Source organism: Paralichthys olivaceus, chromosome 1, assembly GCF_024713975.1.
Source record: "Paralichthys olivaceus isolate ysfri-2021 chromosome 1, ASM2471397v2, whole genome shotgun sequence".
Taxonomy (NCBI): Eukaryota; Metazoa; Chordata; class Actinopteri; order Pleuronectiformes; family Paralichthyidae; genus Paralichthys; species Paralichthys olivaceus.
Genome location: NC_091093.1, coordinates 27539506 through 27555716, shown reverse-complemented (window position 1 = coordinate 27555716; position 16211 = coordinate 27539506). Strand labels below are relative to the sequence as shown.

Sequence of the window (16211 nt, the reverse complement as noted above, 5' to 3'; positions counted from 1 at the left end):
ACTGAATGAATGAAATAAATAAATTCACCTCATTGCCTCTTTTTCAACTGAGTCAGTGTGTGGTAAACATTAACTGGCTGTTCACGGCCACGTCGGGGTGATTTTATCTGTTTTCATCTGTCGAGGAGTTGTGGTGTTATGGTCCTATCAAAGCAGAGAGGGGTGGGTGGGGGTTGGGGGGGACGCCCTTGGCAGCTGATGTGAGGAGCTTTCATAACGGAGGGCAGAGCAGGACGAATGATTCCCGCTATCTGAATCCATTACCCAGACACAAACAGGTAGGCAGCTGACAGAACCGCTTTCTACCACCGCTGCTGTTTCACTGATAAGATGAGGTTTGCCGCTGAGAGATGAGATGCGGCGGTGGAATTACCCGTGACCCACCCATGCAGCTGAAATCAGGAGGAGGGATATGCATCACATCAAGGAGCCACGATGGGAATTAGATATCAGGAGGAAGATTGTGTTGAAAAGACGTCACTTTTTTTTTGCTCGGAAGTGGTTTTTATTTCCATTCCAGTCAGGTTTGCCACTTTTAGCTAACAAGGAGAAACTCACGATTTTGATCTACATTCTTTCACAGATTTCTGCCTCCCCCCAAAATCAAAAGACATAAATGAAACCATTTTTAGAAGCAATGTGTTTTTTTTCACTATCAACGTCCATAACTTTGGACAATCTTAATTATATCTTTAATAGGTATTATTCCATTTGGGTTAATTGCACAGACACTTGGAAATTAGCACATTCAGAGAGATTGTTGGAACAAGAAGATTTGTGTGGCTCCTAATTTCCTACTTGGCAGAAACATTGTACTAATTAGCTGAAGAAACCTGGATATCAGATTCTAATTAACAGACACGTGTAAAAACATGTACACAAACACCTTGCTCGACCCCCCCCCCCCCCCCCCCACACACACACACACACACACACACAGCAGATCCCATTATCTGCACTCGCTCGGATCATCTCTCTCTCTGTATCTTATCTGTATCTAAATCCTGGACCATACCCCGACTACGATGGCAGATTGAAAAACATGATAATTAATATAACGAGAACAGAGACGGTAACTATGAGTTAAGATCCATTTATAAAATGACAAATGCTCCGTATCTCTGTGTCCATCAGCTGGTTACTGAGGGGATGGAATCATTGACTGATGTCAGTTACGTTCATACAGACCGCTGGTCGTCTGTTTATTCAGATTTATCAATACTGAACGTAACATACGTCCAAAACACAAAAAAATTCAACACTTAATAATACACACACATGACAAGTGTGAAGTTGGTAAAAATTAATTGTTCTTGAGAAATGAGTTCCAAATACGGACTGACAGAGATTTCTGGAATTAGATAGTTAAGGGTTAGGACAATATAAAATATCTAGAATTAGCTTTTGACATCTTGATGTACAGACAATTATCACTGGATTATTTTGATACTGAACAAAGCTAGATGATTCTTAAGCAAGCTGTGCAGAGTTGTAAGGAGAGTCTTCATTTTATCAATTCTAAATGGATTTGTGGATGTTTGTTTACAATGAATATCAGAAATAATGATATAATCACTAAAGTAAAAGTTGCAGTATTGTGATTTAAGCCCCTTTGTTACTTTTGTTCTTGAACGCTGCTTTATAAATATTTTCTTTTTTACTTTCGATATTTTTCTTATCATTTTTAAAGTTATAAAACAGTTTAAAATGACTGTTTCTCAAAACATCTTGTCAAAGTGCCGCCTTATAACTAAATAAATAAATACACACATTTCAAGAAATATAAAATTGATAGTCTAACCTGAAAGTTCTGTGACATTTAAGTGATAAATACTTAGGAATTAATTACCTTTTAAAATGCATACACATCCCCAGCAATGGCTGTAAGTAAACAAACTTAAGTTTCAACGTGTTTTCTTTTAGTCAAGTATTTCCTCTACCCATCTATCCATTATTTGTGTGTGTGTGTGTGTGTGTGTGTGTGTGTGTGTGTGTGTGTGTGTGTGTGTGTGTGAAGCCTGCAGCCTGCCATAAATCAGTCAGGGGCCACAGATCTGAACTAACAGCTTTTGGAACCTGCAGCCTCTGGGCTTTGCGCGTTTGACTCTCAGTCGAAACCTCGTCTGTGTTTGAAAACCGTCTTTTCTTCCAATCGCAGTCGTGAACTTAATTCTTTTAGAGCAGGTTCCAAATGTAGTTTAACTCATGTGAGTGCAACACATTTGGTTCTGAGTGATGTTTTTTTTCCCCATCAGCCGACTACAGGAGAAGGAAACTAATGCTTGTGCATCATCTCCACACATGTTGCAGGAAGGTTTCACTTCACTTTATTTACTTCAACAGTATAAAAAGACTTTTGAAGCACAATTTCCATTTCCAGTTGTTGATGAGTGCATCAGTGTTTAATGTAGTGAGCGATATGTTTACACCATAGGCTGTATATAGATAAGATACAAACCATCTGGATCCCCCGGTGACGTGCCACAAACCCTACCTCCTCCATGTTAGCCGATAGGACATGAACCAAACTAAAAAAAGTCAAAATCAAAGGCTTCGCGTCTCTCAATTTTTGATGGCAGCGCCTAGAAATGCAAAGGGTTCCTGTTTACTAATAATAAATGGGAGCTTTTGATTTTGTTTGGAAGCTAATGTGGGTAACTCATCCTTTAAATATTCAGAAAACATGAAACAGTAAAATTCCAACACTAAGCTGAAGGCATAATGTCAAGGTCCGTAACTTTGGATTGATACGTTGGGAGTTGAGGTCAAATGAGCTCAAGTACTTTTGATTTTTCTTAATTATGATTTTTTACAAATGAACAGATGTTTGATATACTATAGAAAAAAAAAATTAAACTGTCATTCTTTCCAGATACTACCAACTACTTAGAAGCCAAAAGCTACGAGAACTATCGGAGTGAAGCTTCAGGAAATTAAATCAAATCGTGAAAAACAACCAATTAAATGACTTTTATAACTGTTCATATTCATAAATGTGATTTGACATTTTCATCCTGTGTGTTCATTTTTCAGGTTACCGTGAAGGACACGATCCCACAAAGACACAAACATCTGGTGTTGTGTTGTGTTGCAATAGAGAAATATTAACAGAGGACACTGAGGTATTTGACAGAATGTTCAAATTCTTGTAAAACAAGAAATAAAATGAGAAGACTCCTTTGATTAACTGATGTGAATCTTTTTCTCTGGCTTTTTCTGAAGCCGTTTTCAAATCCTCCTCTGACTCCGTGGAGAAGGCCATTACAGATAATGTGTTCCCACAAGACTCTTATCACAGGCTTAGAGGTAAAACCAACATGAAAGTGCTTTAATTGGCAGTTAGACTAATGGTCACTAACCGCAGGCTTCCAGTCACGTTCAAGAATAAGAAAAGAGGTTTGAATGGTTGGAAATTCAATGTTTCTACAAAAAAAACCTCACACAATTTGACTTTTCACCACTTCAGACCCTATAGAAATATTTCAAATGATGAAATCCAAGGAAGAAAAATGACTCCCTCTCATCACACCTCCGCACTTAAGCCGTAATCTTTAACAAATAATTACAAACAGCTTCGATTAAAAGTGGCACGATGTGAAAAAGGTTGGGAACCTCTGATAAATGTTAGAACACAAACACATCAACGTTTCCCTGCTGCTTCCATGTGTTCTCGTCTTTGCTTGGGTGCATATGCAAACATTTGACACTTCACTGTGCCCACACAGCTCCTCTTATCTCACAATCACCTTCACCAGCCAAAGTAAAAGCACTGATAAAACACTGACACGCTGCATTTCCAGATCCAAACCAGACACAATGCGGGTGATAAGAGTTGATTTAACTAAACAATGTTCTACCGGCCTCAGTGGACTCTGCTGGTCCCTCTTGAGAAGCTGTCAGACTATTAAACACATACAGGAGGTGCACACATTCTCACCGTTTCCTCACATTCTCTCCCCAAAGACTCAGAAAACCGGCCTGTACCATTATCAGCAGCAGCAGCTGCTCCAGAGCCGGTGCCGGGTCTCTGGAGGAAGGCGTAAATCTCAAATACAAGTCAAATCTCTGACAGAGTTTAGACTTCAGAAGATGCACAAGAAGAACTGAAGGTCTCCAAAAAGTTTTCTTTCATGCGCTTTTCCTTTAAAGCAGTTTTTGTGCTACTTTTACACCTCGTCGGGGAGACTGAGCCCTTCAGCTGCTCGGGCCTGATAACTCATTAAAGCATGATTACAGTTTTGATTGTACAACTTAATTTCTAGCTGTAATATCAAAGCAGTGAGAAGAAGAAATCCAACAACACAAGAAACAGACAATAAGACAGATCAGGTTTCAGATGTAAAAATCTTTTTTGCTATGTGAGGCTTGATTATCTTTGTCTGAGAGGAAACATATTTAGATTTTTCAGCAGCTAAAGCTCCTTTAATTTCACATCTGCACACGTCAAGCGCCTAGTGTGACCATAGACTGTAAAAACTGGTGGACCAATCACAAAAGAGCGGGTTCGGCTGGCCAATCAGAGCAGACGTGACTGCAGCAGGAGGAGGGGCTCTTAAAGACACAGGAGCTAAAAAGTGGGAGGACGAACGAGGACGGAATTAGGAAAGCGATTTTCAAGTGAACCTTAAATATAGTAATAAGACAAATTAAAATTATGAATTTATTGTATTTAATCTTTGGAAAGTCTTTATTTATATAAGACAAGTTGAGGCTTTGGAGTCAAAATCAGAAAACTTTAGAACGTAGACAAGGATGGAAAAAAAGTGTCTCTCTGATCCCTGGTGTAAACGAGTAGACAAAATATATAAGTACGCAAAATATTAGATACACAACGCCATCTTGACTTGATAAAGAGCTTCAGTGAGTAAATGACCTTATTTTTGATGCAAGTCTTACTTTAGTCCGTATCTCAATTCCATTGCTATGATTAGCTACATTATATATATTTCTATACGTACAGTTAATAAATCCAAGTATTTCTCTTTCTATTACTGTTATTGTTACGTTCCGTGGCACCTCACCTGTACTGCTCTTCATCAATGAGAAGCATCTCCTTCTTGTCACTGACGTGTATCACTGACACAAGGTTGATTGAAGAGGAACAATCACCACAGAGTCGATAGACTGACGAAGACACGCTAGTTTTAAAGGAGTGGATCTGATAGAGCTGAAGAACCAGAGAGGATTTTTCTAACAGCGGCACAAAGACTAAAAATAATTGCCTCAAATGATAATTGCTACAAACCTTCAAAAAACACTGTTCTTTCCTCCCCCATTCTTTCTTTCTTTCTCTTTTTTTCCATGTTTGCAATTAATCATAGCTTCAGATATTGTGGTTTTCACCCAATTAAATGTTGTAAAACACTGAGCCCTGTAGCACAGAACAACACAGCAGAAAAAACACTAAATGCGCTTCTCCTATCAAGAAGGGATGAAGGGGTGCAATAATTATGTAAACAGAAAATTAAATGCTTCAGACTTGTCGGAGAAACGAAGGCTGAATCCAACACCTCCCTCTCTCATTTCCTCTCGCCTCCCTGCAGCAAACACTCCCCCCTTTCCCCTCTATCTCTCAGAATACATTAGCCTAAGTTTCACTGCCGGCTGTGAGCTGGTTGCAACATGGCTCCTCTGCGATTAGCACCGATAGTGAGATGAGAAAAGCACGAGTCAATGCCTTTGTCCACTGTGCTGCTGTTTAGACTCGCTACTCAAATCCCCTCTATTTAAAACCCCCTTTGTCTATACAAACCAGTGCTGGGGAATGAAACGGACCATTAACAAGATTAGCTCACTCATTCTGCCGCCGACAAAGGCTCTGCAATAGGCTGCTGATAATTAGGCTGGCAGTGGGAAAAAATGTTGATCTATAATCTTATGTGGCGCTCCGATTGAACTATTGTGGCCCATTTATTGTGCTGTAAGGGAGATGACATAATGGTAGTCTTTTTCTCCCTGAGAGAATTGCAATACAAAAGGAGGGGGAAAGTGAGATGAAGGGGAGGAAGACGGAGTAAGTAAAAGGTAGAGCGAGTCGTAACCCCTCATTTCTTCTCACTTCCAGTCGCCAGAGACAATCAATAGCAGTAAAATGGGCTCTTGAAATGGAGGCCTTTCTTTATGTGCCCCAGCAATCATCCCAGTCACGGCGAGCGGAGGGCGGAGGGCTTCGAGGAGCTGGGTACACACCTGATATGGAGTTTAATTGAAAGTGCAGTATGTGATTACCGAATGCACTAACCAGCTCACTGTTTTTCAAGTTGGAAATTGTGCATTGGAAAAACTCTCAAGCAGAGAACACAGTCATTTGAACACAGTATCTTAGATTGTGTTTTCAAACCAAAGCTGTGCAGCAGCATCACTTCTCCATGTATCATCTGTTTGCATAATATCATGAAGTCAAATCTCTTGTTTCGTTCGCAGCGACCAAAGGAGCACGACACTGCTGCAGCAGCTGAATTAGCAACAATTACTCGAGATGGGTGTTTGGTGTTATCACCACTCGGTCTGCAAGCGAGCACGAGTGGGCCGGACGCTGTAGACCGACCGTCTGACTGTGGCGAATGTGTCTGGCCTCGCTGAGCTCCCCAGAGAAGATCACCGAGGCAAAGATCCAGCTGCAGCGGGGGAGGACCGGCCCCGCCGAGAGCCACACTGGAGCCACATTACACACCCGTTACAGGGGCCTATCAGGGGAAATCTAATAGGTTCACCCTGGTGGTAATTCTCTGGTGTCCAGCAAATCCTCGCAGGTGCGTGTGGGGAATGTGGCACATGTGAGCACGAGAAGATGGAGAACTTATCATCACTGAATCACCAGCTTGACCTCAGCAAGAGTCATTTGCTGCTCATATATATGTCGCACTGGACATTTTAAAGTCTCTCTCTTGTGGCAAATTGTCTTTCACTTTATTGAATTAATGCATTTTAAATGTAATTAAGACCAAAGGTATACGCATCATTTGTGTAGCCTGTGTATGTTTGGTGTCTCGGTTGTGTACGTCCTCATAAATTGACACTACACAACGTGGCCACAAACAATGAATGAATTGATGTACGGAGTACTGTTAAAATACGTAGCAGGTGAGGTCAGCGTCCCACAGGGTCGATGTGAATGTGTGGATTAAAAGTAAGGATATCTGCAGCCATGATGATGTCACCAGTAACAGTGAATAGAAAACTCTTGCTCGGGTGCTGTTCCTTTAAGTTCCTCCACTTACTTTGCAGCTAAATACCAAAAGTTCATTCTCATTCTACGAGGTTTGTTTAAAATCATTCAGCGAAAGGTAAGTATTCACCAAATGAAAAAGAAGGTCCTCAGGCAAGCTGAGTATGGAGCGATAAATCCATACTTCATCACAAAACAACATGTGACTCGTGTAACGACACTTAATGAGCTCTATCAGAGGACGGGGATCTGAGGAAGGATTTTCCTTTCCGGTCTAATGAAAACCAAAATGAGAGATTTAGAGTTTTAAAGTCATTGAGAATGCAAAGCCACATCTCTGGTCGTCCTTGTCATCTGCGTATAGTCACAACAAATACAAAAGGTCAAGTTCTGCAAATAAAATGCTCTCTCTTTGGAAACCAATTCGAAAGTGTCAGTGGAATTTGAAAATATTTACCTGTTGTCACGTGAGTTAATCCCACTCTTTTGCCTCAGAAACCAGATTTTGCCTCGTCTGCTATGTTCTCATTGCTCAAGGTTGGTTAAACACACGATGGCGACGTATTAACATTATCAGGGACAGAGTGAGGAGCTGCAGTCACACTCACACTAATTCCCTTATTCCTGAGGGGGCTGCGGTGATGTATGAGGGGAATGAGATGGGAGGCACAGGTCGATTGGCCAACACTGTCGCCATCACACAGTAATGAGATCTCAGGGGGAGGGGAAAGGGAGCGGACAGTTCCTCCAACTACCTGCTCTCGCATAATTCTAATTGGCCAAAGGTAGCTCGGATGTGGGAAGTTTTAATGACATTATTAAAAAGTAAGTGTCAGTGAGGAGGAGTGACAGTGACATGAGTGTGTCTGTGTGTATACTGACTGATCATACATTCAATTTACATTAAATACACAACAAGGCCAAACTTTTGTGGACATGTCTAACCACTTACTGTCTGTACTTTCAGTCTGAGGATGGTTTGGGGTAGATTTCTGATTTTCACTTATTATCACAGCATGAACTCATGTTTTAGGCAATCGTTTAAATTCGCGATTAAATCTATGACAATATAAGGACGGATGACATGTCTCCACTGAATTGGCACCCAGCAGTCCCCACATTTAAATTCACAATATAAACTCGATCTGCAATAAAAAAAAAATACAATAGAAAGTATTTAAAATATAAAGGGCACATTCTAGGGTAAAGAAAACAACAATTAGGACAATTTAGATGAAACACACGAGTGAAAACATCACTAGGATTATTTTATATTCTGCCAAACGATCCCTTTCACCTAAATCTTACACACTCAACCTTTAAAAAGTGGATTTTAAAATGGATTATAAACTAGATCCGATGCCATTGTGTAAGGTTTTGAATGGGTAATACAGCTTTTTTTGCTGTAGCATTATGGATGAGGTACAGTTTGTGATTTCTTAAGTAACAAAAGGCTGATTTCACATTTGATTCCCTTTGATTCACTGGTATCACGAGCTCCAGTCCTCACATTCTGTCCCAAAATCAATGACTTCACTTCGGTCTTTTTTCTTTATTCTAAGAGAATCCAGACACTGATTTGATCAATGCACTGCAGTCTGAGATGGACTGTTGACATTGTGCATGAAAAATAAGTGGAGGTAGCACTTCAGTCCGGTTGTATTCTGTCTGCATGAGTGTTTCTGTGCCTGGAGAAAATACAAGGCCGACATTGTTCAGACGCCACTTTGCAAATTGCATCGACCTCTCTCTAAATCTGCCTTCCAACCGCCGACCATCCTGATGTCTGTGTTACAGGATAAGAGCAGCTGCAGAGAACTACTTCTTTTTCCTTCCTCCGTCATTTTCTGCTTCTCTCCATCTTTGCTTTTAACTTGTGTCTCACTTTCATTAACTGTCCTGCGTTAGCTCTCCACTCACACATGAACACACGTGCACCTGCAGTAGCATATGACACACTTTCCCTTGCTAATAATTGGTATGTCCGACATGCTTCGCCCCCCCTCCCCCGTCCTGTCCGTCTAATTACAACATTATTAGTCGCCACGCTCATGAGCAGCTGTGCAGATACAGGACACGACTTAATGAGTGAGAAAACACGGTGGAACGTGGCAGCAGGGTCAGAATCCTCCGTATTTTGATTTGACGTCCGTTAAAGAAATTGAAAGATGATCAAAAATATCTCAAAAGGAGGATCCCGGTCCATCGATCGTCGGAGCGGATTTTGTTTTTAGATTTGAATTTAAAAAAGACGTTTTGTTCAGGGGTTGACGTCTTGCACCGCTGCAGGTGCTGTGTGTTGGAGGCACCTGCACTGGGAGGTGTCATCTGGTCCTTACTGTGCCTAATATCCCATGATGCAACTTATTTTGCCTCAATCTAATCGAAATGGTGTTTAAGTAGTTTGGAAAATTAAAGCCTAATTAAGCTTAATGGTTCTCTTATCATCTGTTGGCCAGCAGCCAGGCATAAGCAGAGACTGATAGAAATTACATGAAAAAGCTTTAAACAAACTCATGGGATCTTTTTATCTACAAACCAAGCACGAGTTTATCAGTCTCGTTGATTTCTCATCTTTTGGGGAGGTGATGTAAAGACAAATACAAATGGAAAGAAGAATGGAACTCCAGTGGAGCACCTACTTTATCACAATCAGAGAACCAACAAAAACAAAAGACTAACAACCGTCTGGGCAGGTCTTTTTTTATATCACTACCAAAATTCAGTTTAAGAAATATTACCGTCACATGAGACAATGTGTGATTCCCTTATCACTGCGTTAAAACAGAGTTTCCTGTTAATGATCTAAAGTGTTGCGGTGACAATTTTCTAATTCGTCCTGCCACAGTTTCATAATGTGCCAAAAATGTTTTGACACTTCTTCTCAATTTCTATGTTGGTGTTTTGCTCCATTTCAGAATCGCACAACCTTGTGCTATCTTCCATTTGCTTATTGCTTACGTGCTTGATCATAAAGTTGTTATTGTCCTCGCAGACAGTCACACCTCATAGTTTCAACTGCACTGCAACTACTGACACTAACAGACAGATTAACAAAGAAAACATAAGGTCCTCGGCAGAAACAAATACAATGTTGGGAAATAAATAAAACTTAAAAGTCCATTGTGTAAGATTCAGGTGAAAGGAAACTACTGGCAGAAATGTTCTATAGAATAATCCTAGTGATGTTTTATAAAGTGTGTAATCATCTTATTGTATGAATTGTTGTTTCTTTACCCTAGAATGGGCTCTTTATATTTAAATACTATATTTACATCTCAACGGAAGCCGCCATGTTTTTTTTCCAGCCCTCCAAACTGGACAAACTAAACACCTTTTGAGTTTTCATGAAAATTTAAGGCTTAAGGTATTTTCCATATTTGGAAGGGAGGATGAGGATGACAGGTGTTCAGCTGCAACTTCACCACTAAATCCTACACAGTGAACTTTCAAATACTCAAAATGCTGTAAAAAAAAAACAATATCTATCACATATACGGCATATATGGTGAAGTATAAATGGTTTGGCTAAATTGCAACCTGAAGATTTGAATTCTTTGCTTGTGAAAATTATAAAAAAATTGAATAAGACATCAGTCTGTATTCCCCCTGATTCCTAAATAACTAACTCTATCAACAATGCTATAAATCAATCTCTGCTGATACAGTATCTCAGGAGACTTTTCCGGTTACTTAAAGACTTGACGTGTAGTGTACTTTCTCTCTCTGCACGCTGCCAACCCTCCTAACAAGTGTCCTCACACTCCATAAGGGCCTATATAATTGACTGTCCTGTTTCATCTGCCGTGAACCTACAGCGACTGTCCCACTGCGGGAGCCTTCAGAGCAAACTCCCAGTTAAAAATAGTTCACGCAGCTCACGGTTGAGTGGACACATGGACGGTAAGAGTCTAAAACCAGAGGTCGCCCTGTACAATGTGTGCACTCACACCTCAGAGCCTCCGAGGGCACAAGCAACACAAAGATCCACTCACATTACAGGACCGCAACTGATAAACAAACAAACCCCTGCATGCTCCCAATTTACTTCCCATGTAAACTGGAAAAAAACATAAATATAATTTAATGATTTTTTCATTCTCAATTCTTTGTTCGGTTCGATAAGAGAGTTGTTAAGCACGGTGAGCACGGTGCAGCTCCACAAACGGGAAATCATTTTGGTGTCATAAAAACGCAGTAACTCATTGTTATGAAGACCATTGACTGCTGTTGGGCTCACAGAGTTTATTAAAAATGCCATTTCTGAATTGGCAGACCAATAAAAATGGCTGATTCTGGCCAAGAGCCAGTGTTTATGGGCAACACATTAGCATTGATTGTGACCGGCGACTGAAAACAGGCAGTAAGTGTCAGTGTTGATCATTTACAGCAGAATATTTAAAACGTTCTACACTCAACACCAAACGTGGTTCAGACAAAGGGAAGTTAAAACTATGACAGAAGTAATATCAGGTAATTTCTAATCACTGGGTTATTGTGGTTTACGTTATGTTAACGTCAAATAAATCAAATAAATAAATGAATAATTTTTTTAATTAAGATATTGGATCTTTATGCTGACTTTGTGTTTAAAAAAAACAGCCACAGTGCATAACTAGAGCTTGAACAGCATTTTAATTATGAAGTTTTGTTTTGTCAGTTAATTTTAAATTTAGTCTTAGTCTCGAGATTAGTCAGTTATATTTGGTCCAAGTTCGTCAAAGTAAAACAAACTTCCACTCCAGTTCTAGTCCGGCACCGAGTGTTTTAGTCAAACCTCAGCAAACTGCTTAAAAATAAGATTTCAACCAAACGACAATAACAAAAAGTAAATTAAAGTCTGCAACAAAATCAGCAAATCCAACACAATCTGTGCTTTGAAATATGAGTCAATCAGAAAGTCAAAAGAAAACCTTTCACGATAAATACAGACCTTGTATCACAGCCCTTCATAATATTCAGTTTTGTCCTGAAGCGCTAGAATGGATTGATTTGGTTGATTTAATTTAATCTCTGTAATTTGCAGACCCTGGAGGACGTGTTCTACTGAATTGTGTGAAATAAATTTGAATATATTTGGAACTTCTTTACACACAAACCAGACTAAGAAAATCACACTAACTTCCCTGTATATTTTAATAACTAACAGAGGCCACAGATAAGTACAAAGCCAATTACATTTTGTGTGCTTCAACATTTTTAAAGCACCAAAACAAAGTAACCTGTCTGAAGCAAAGAAATTGGACAATGTAGAGAAACCAAATCCCCATCTGCCTGTAATACAGTGAAGTGCTAAAATCTTTAAAAGTAGAGTACAAATGATTCAACAGCTTGATGCTGGGTTACATCAGCCTCTGTGTGGTGCCTTAAAGTGTCTCCTGAGGTCTGTGGTTTTCTGCCCAGTGATTTTGGAGCCACAGGGCGTCTCTCCTGGCAAAAACTACACACTTACATTCTCTCTCGGTGGAATAATATCTGAAGTGGGGTCAGACATCAGCCTGTTTTGCTGCTGTCGTGTCCCTTTCTGCCTTCACTGCATGTTATCCAGTGTCTACCGTCGTAGCTTTTAAAGTGCATATAGCTAAGGCCGGTGCAGCAGTGTGTTCACGGCAATACATGCACACACTGCACAAAAATATTTGTATGATACGGCCAATGGGTTGAGGCACCTGGGTGGAGTAACAGGTCAGCAGGGAGCAAGGTGAGCGAGAGGAGCTGAAACTGGTGCAGAATTAATTTTCATTATCTGTGAGGCAGCTGCTGCCTGGTTAGCTGATGTGAAGGCGGAGTGAACCGTGGTGTTACGGAGCAGAGATCCGGCCACAATCAGGATGTGGGGGAAGGTCTGGGTCCGTATCTGACGGTCAAACCTCCAGGGCCGTTCCCCGGGCAGGAGCTTACCTCTGCAGATGGTGCCGTTGCCCACGTAGCCCGGCTTGCAGGTACACAGGTGTCCTCTGATGGTGTTGGTGCAGATGGCGTTCTCATCACACAAATTCTGGCTGCTGGCGCACTCGTCATGCTCTGAGGGAGAGAAGAGCAAAGGGTTGGACCTGAACCAGCGGCTGCTACAGGACTCAAACCTCCGTATGTGGGGAACCCGCCCCACCCAGCTCGCAGACACCACCAGAAGGATTTTATGATTGTGACAGACAGCACAAGAAGAGTTATGTTGCTCTTTATCACAATGTGAGTGACGGACGACACTTCTATCATTATATCACATCTAAACATGGATAATGTAGGTGACAGAGCTCCGATCGATTTTGGCAGCGATTGTGTCGGCCAGGTTGGAGAAGCCGATCAAATGATGCGACATCTAGAGTTTACGGTGTTTTGCCTCTTTTCTGAGCGTGACGTGCGGTTCTCCACAAAAACAGAGGGAAAGATCTGCTGTTACATTTTCGTTTCACTGTCCAGGATGATGCACTTTTTTCCTTTGTGCTCTTTGTGTAGCAGTAACACACAGTGGTGGTGTGAATACACACACGAGAACGAACTGCACCCAGTGAGGTAACACGTCATGCACATGCTGTAGGCAGGAGGTACGCAGGGGGGCCCAGGCAACAGAGCTGTTACAACAACCAAAAGAAAAATCCGCAACAACAACGAGATGCATACGAGCGAGCGCAGCACCAGAGCGAGTCTCCGCAGCGGATGACTGCAGCCTCGTCACATCCTTGCACCTTTGCTTTTTCGTCTTTTCTCTCTGCAGTAGTTGCACAGTCCTTCATGGACTATATAAATTCTACGACCATAAAACGGACTAATTACAGAAAAGCTGGCCGGGTGAGTGGAGGGGAGTTTTCATTCATGAAATGCTGACTCTCCAAACATGGGGGGAACACACAGCTTTATGCCCAGGGTCACTCTTTTGTGTTCTGGTGTCATGAACTTGACTTTTATAGTTCTCTCTCAGCTGGAGGCCAGAGGGAATATGATGTTTACTGCTGCAGACAAAGTGTGATTAACCACGAGTGAACGTCAGGAACGTTCACATGTAGCTTCCACTCTCCAGATGTTAGCCACAGGTTGAAACTACTTTTCAGACTTTGATGGCCGACTGCATCTGTTTATGGTGCAGTATGTTGCACTAAAAAAACGTCTCGATATCAAACACTCACCTGCAGACTGAAAAGTTTGTATTTACCAGGAATTAAAACAGCTACTCTTAGTCAGTGAACAAAGTAAACGTCTATATAAACTTCTCTAAGTACGTCTGCGGCAAAATTCATGTTTCCACTGATCGATATATGAATCGTTACCTTCAGAAAGAAAGTGGAACTCTAGTGCTGGAGTGATTTACTGGTTCGTCTCTCAATATCGAAATGTAAGAAGAAATCTAAATGTTCAAAAACCAGATATTGAGCCTGTCCCTGCTGAGGTTCCAACTCTGATTTCTTGGGAATTAAACTTCAAATGTGAGATTTTAGCTCAACTGATCTGCTCCATGAATGAACCAATGGATGTGCAAATTAAAGTAAGATCCAAGCTGCATGCTAATACTGAAGAAGTGCTTATTGAGTTTCCACTATATTTCCTTCTCTTCTTCTTTTAATCCACAATAAACCCAAAGTATCTTTAGGCTTGAGGAAAGACCACAGCAAACAGAGTTTATTCAGTTTACACCAAGTTATCTGAATTGTACATGTAGAACGGATCCATTGTTTCCATGATGAATCAAAAAATTCATCACAATTTTTAACATTTTGAGTTGTTTTAGTATAAAAAGCCTCATTAACAGTGTCTCAGTGAGACATCACAGTGTGACTGAGCAGGAGCCTTATCCTGAATCATTCATTACGTCCACCAAGGAATGTTTTTACTCAGATTACGTAAAAACTACAGAACAAATTTTCCACCAAAAATCAACAATTTAAAAGTCTTTGCAATTTGGTGCAGATTCAAATTAAAATCTCTGATCGAATGAATTTAAATTTGGTTTGACAGCGGGCAAATGCTTTAAAGGTTCAGTGTGTAGACTTTAGTGACATCTAGAGGTGCAGTTGCATGTTGCAGCTGGATACTCCTCATCTCACCCTCCCCTTCCAAACATGAAGGAGAACCTGTGGTGAACTTCAGTTGTTGTGATAACTCAAAAGATTTCAGTTTGTCCAGTTTGGCGGCCTCCACAAAGAGGACCCCCACCCCCCCCGCCAAAAATCCCTTCCACCTAAATCTCACACCCTGAACCTTTAATTTATTGTTTTCATTTTTTTCTCAACCTATCATTCTTCCGTTAAGAGAGTCTGATTTCATTATCAGCCTTGTTTTGTTTCTCACAGTTGATTGAACGTACAGGGACTGAGAGCTGGGCGCCATTCAAGTTTTATTTGTGGTTTTCCAGCTGTGATGAGCCGAACATTCAACCAAACCAGCATTTTTTTTTATCTCTGCTCCTGTGACGTGAAATGAATTTCTCCATCACTGATAAACGTCCTTTTGAAAGTTTAGCACATGATCAATAATCTATGAGTGCCTAATTTCTCTCGGCTCTAGTTTCTCAGGTCCACCGTTGGTCGCAGCTCTGCAGCAGGTTTATGGCACAAGGATCAACGTGCACGTGATGTAACCCACTACATGTTCCACTAATGGGCTCCACAGTGAACGGTCCTAATGAGGCTGATCTGCAGTTGACCTGAGGGCATCATAACGCATCTTAAGTGGGATTGAGCCATTAGCGAAAAGGGGAAATTATATTCATACATGTTTTTAAAAAAGCGTCATCACAACTTGTCTAATTGTGAATCTCTGCAGTTTGCAAACATCAGAGCAACACACATGTTTTTTAGACTTGCTGCTGACATCATCAAGCAGGTTAGGACGCAGACCAATTAGAATGATGAATGAATTTGGATGATTACGAACAATACAACCTTTGATTATGCAGCTGCAACGCTGAAGTATTGTTCTTTAATATCAAACCGTGAACTGTTTCTTATAGTACCGGTCGTGGCCCGAGGCTGCCACCGCTCCGAAGGTGCACACTCACTATAACACACTCCTCATTAATATGCAAAAGCTTTGGTGGGAGTCATGACTA

The 16211-nt window shown here is 40.9% G+C and overlaps 1 protein-coding gene across 1 annotated transcript in view; it reads right to left on the bottom strand.

Moving 5' to 3' along the window:
- LOC109637289 (protein kinase C-binding protein NELL1) overlaps positions 1–16211 on the bottom strand; it is a 191444-nt gene that overhangs the window by 33228 nt on the left and 142005 nt on the right. Inside the window, exon 14 of the mRNA XM_020099541.2 lies at positions 13070–13192. Coding sequence (XP_019955100.2) covers positions 13070–13192 — 123 coding nt within the window. The remainder of the gene's footprint in view (positions 1–13069; positions 13193–16211) is intronic.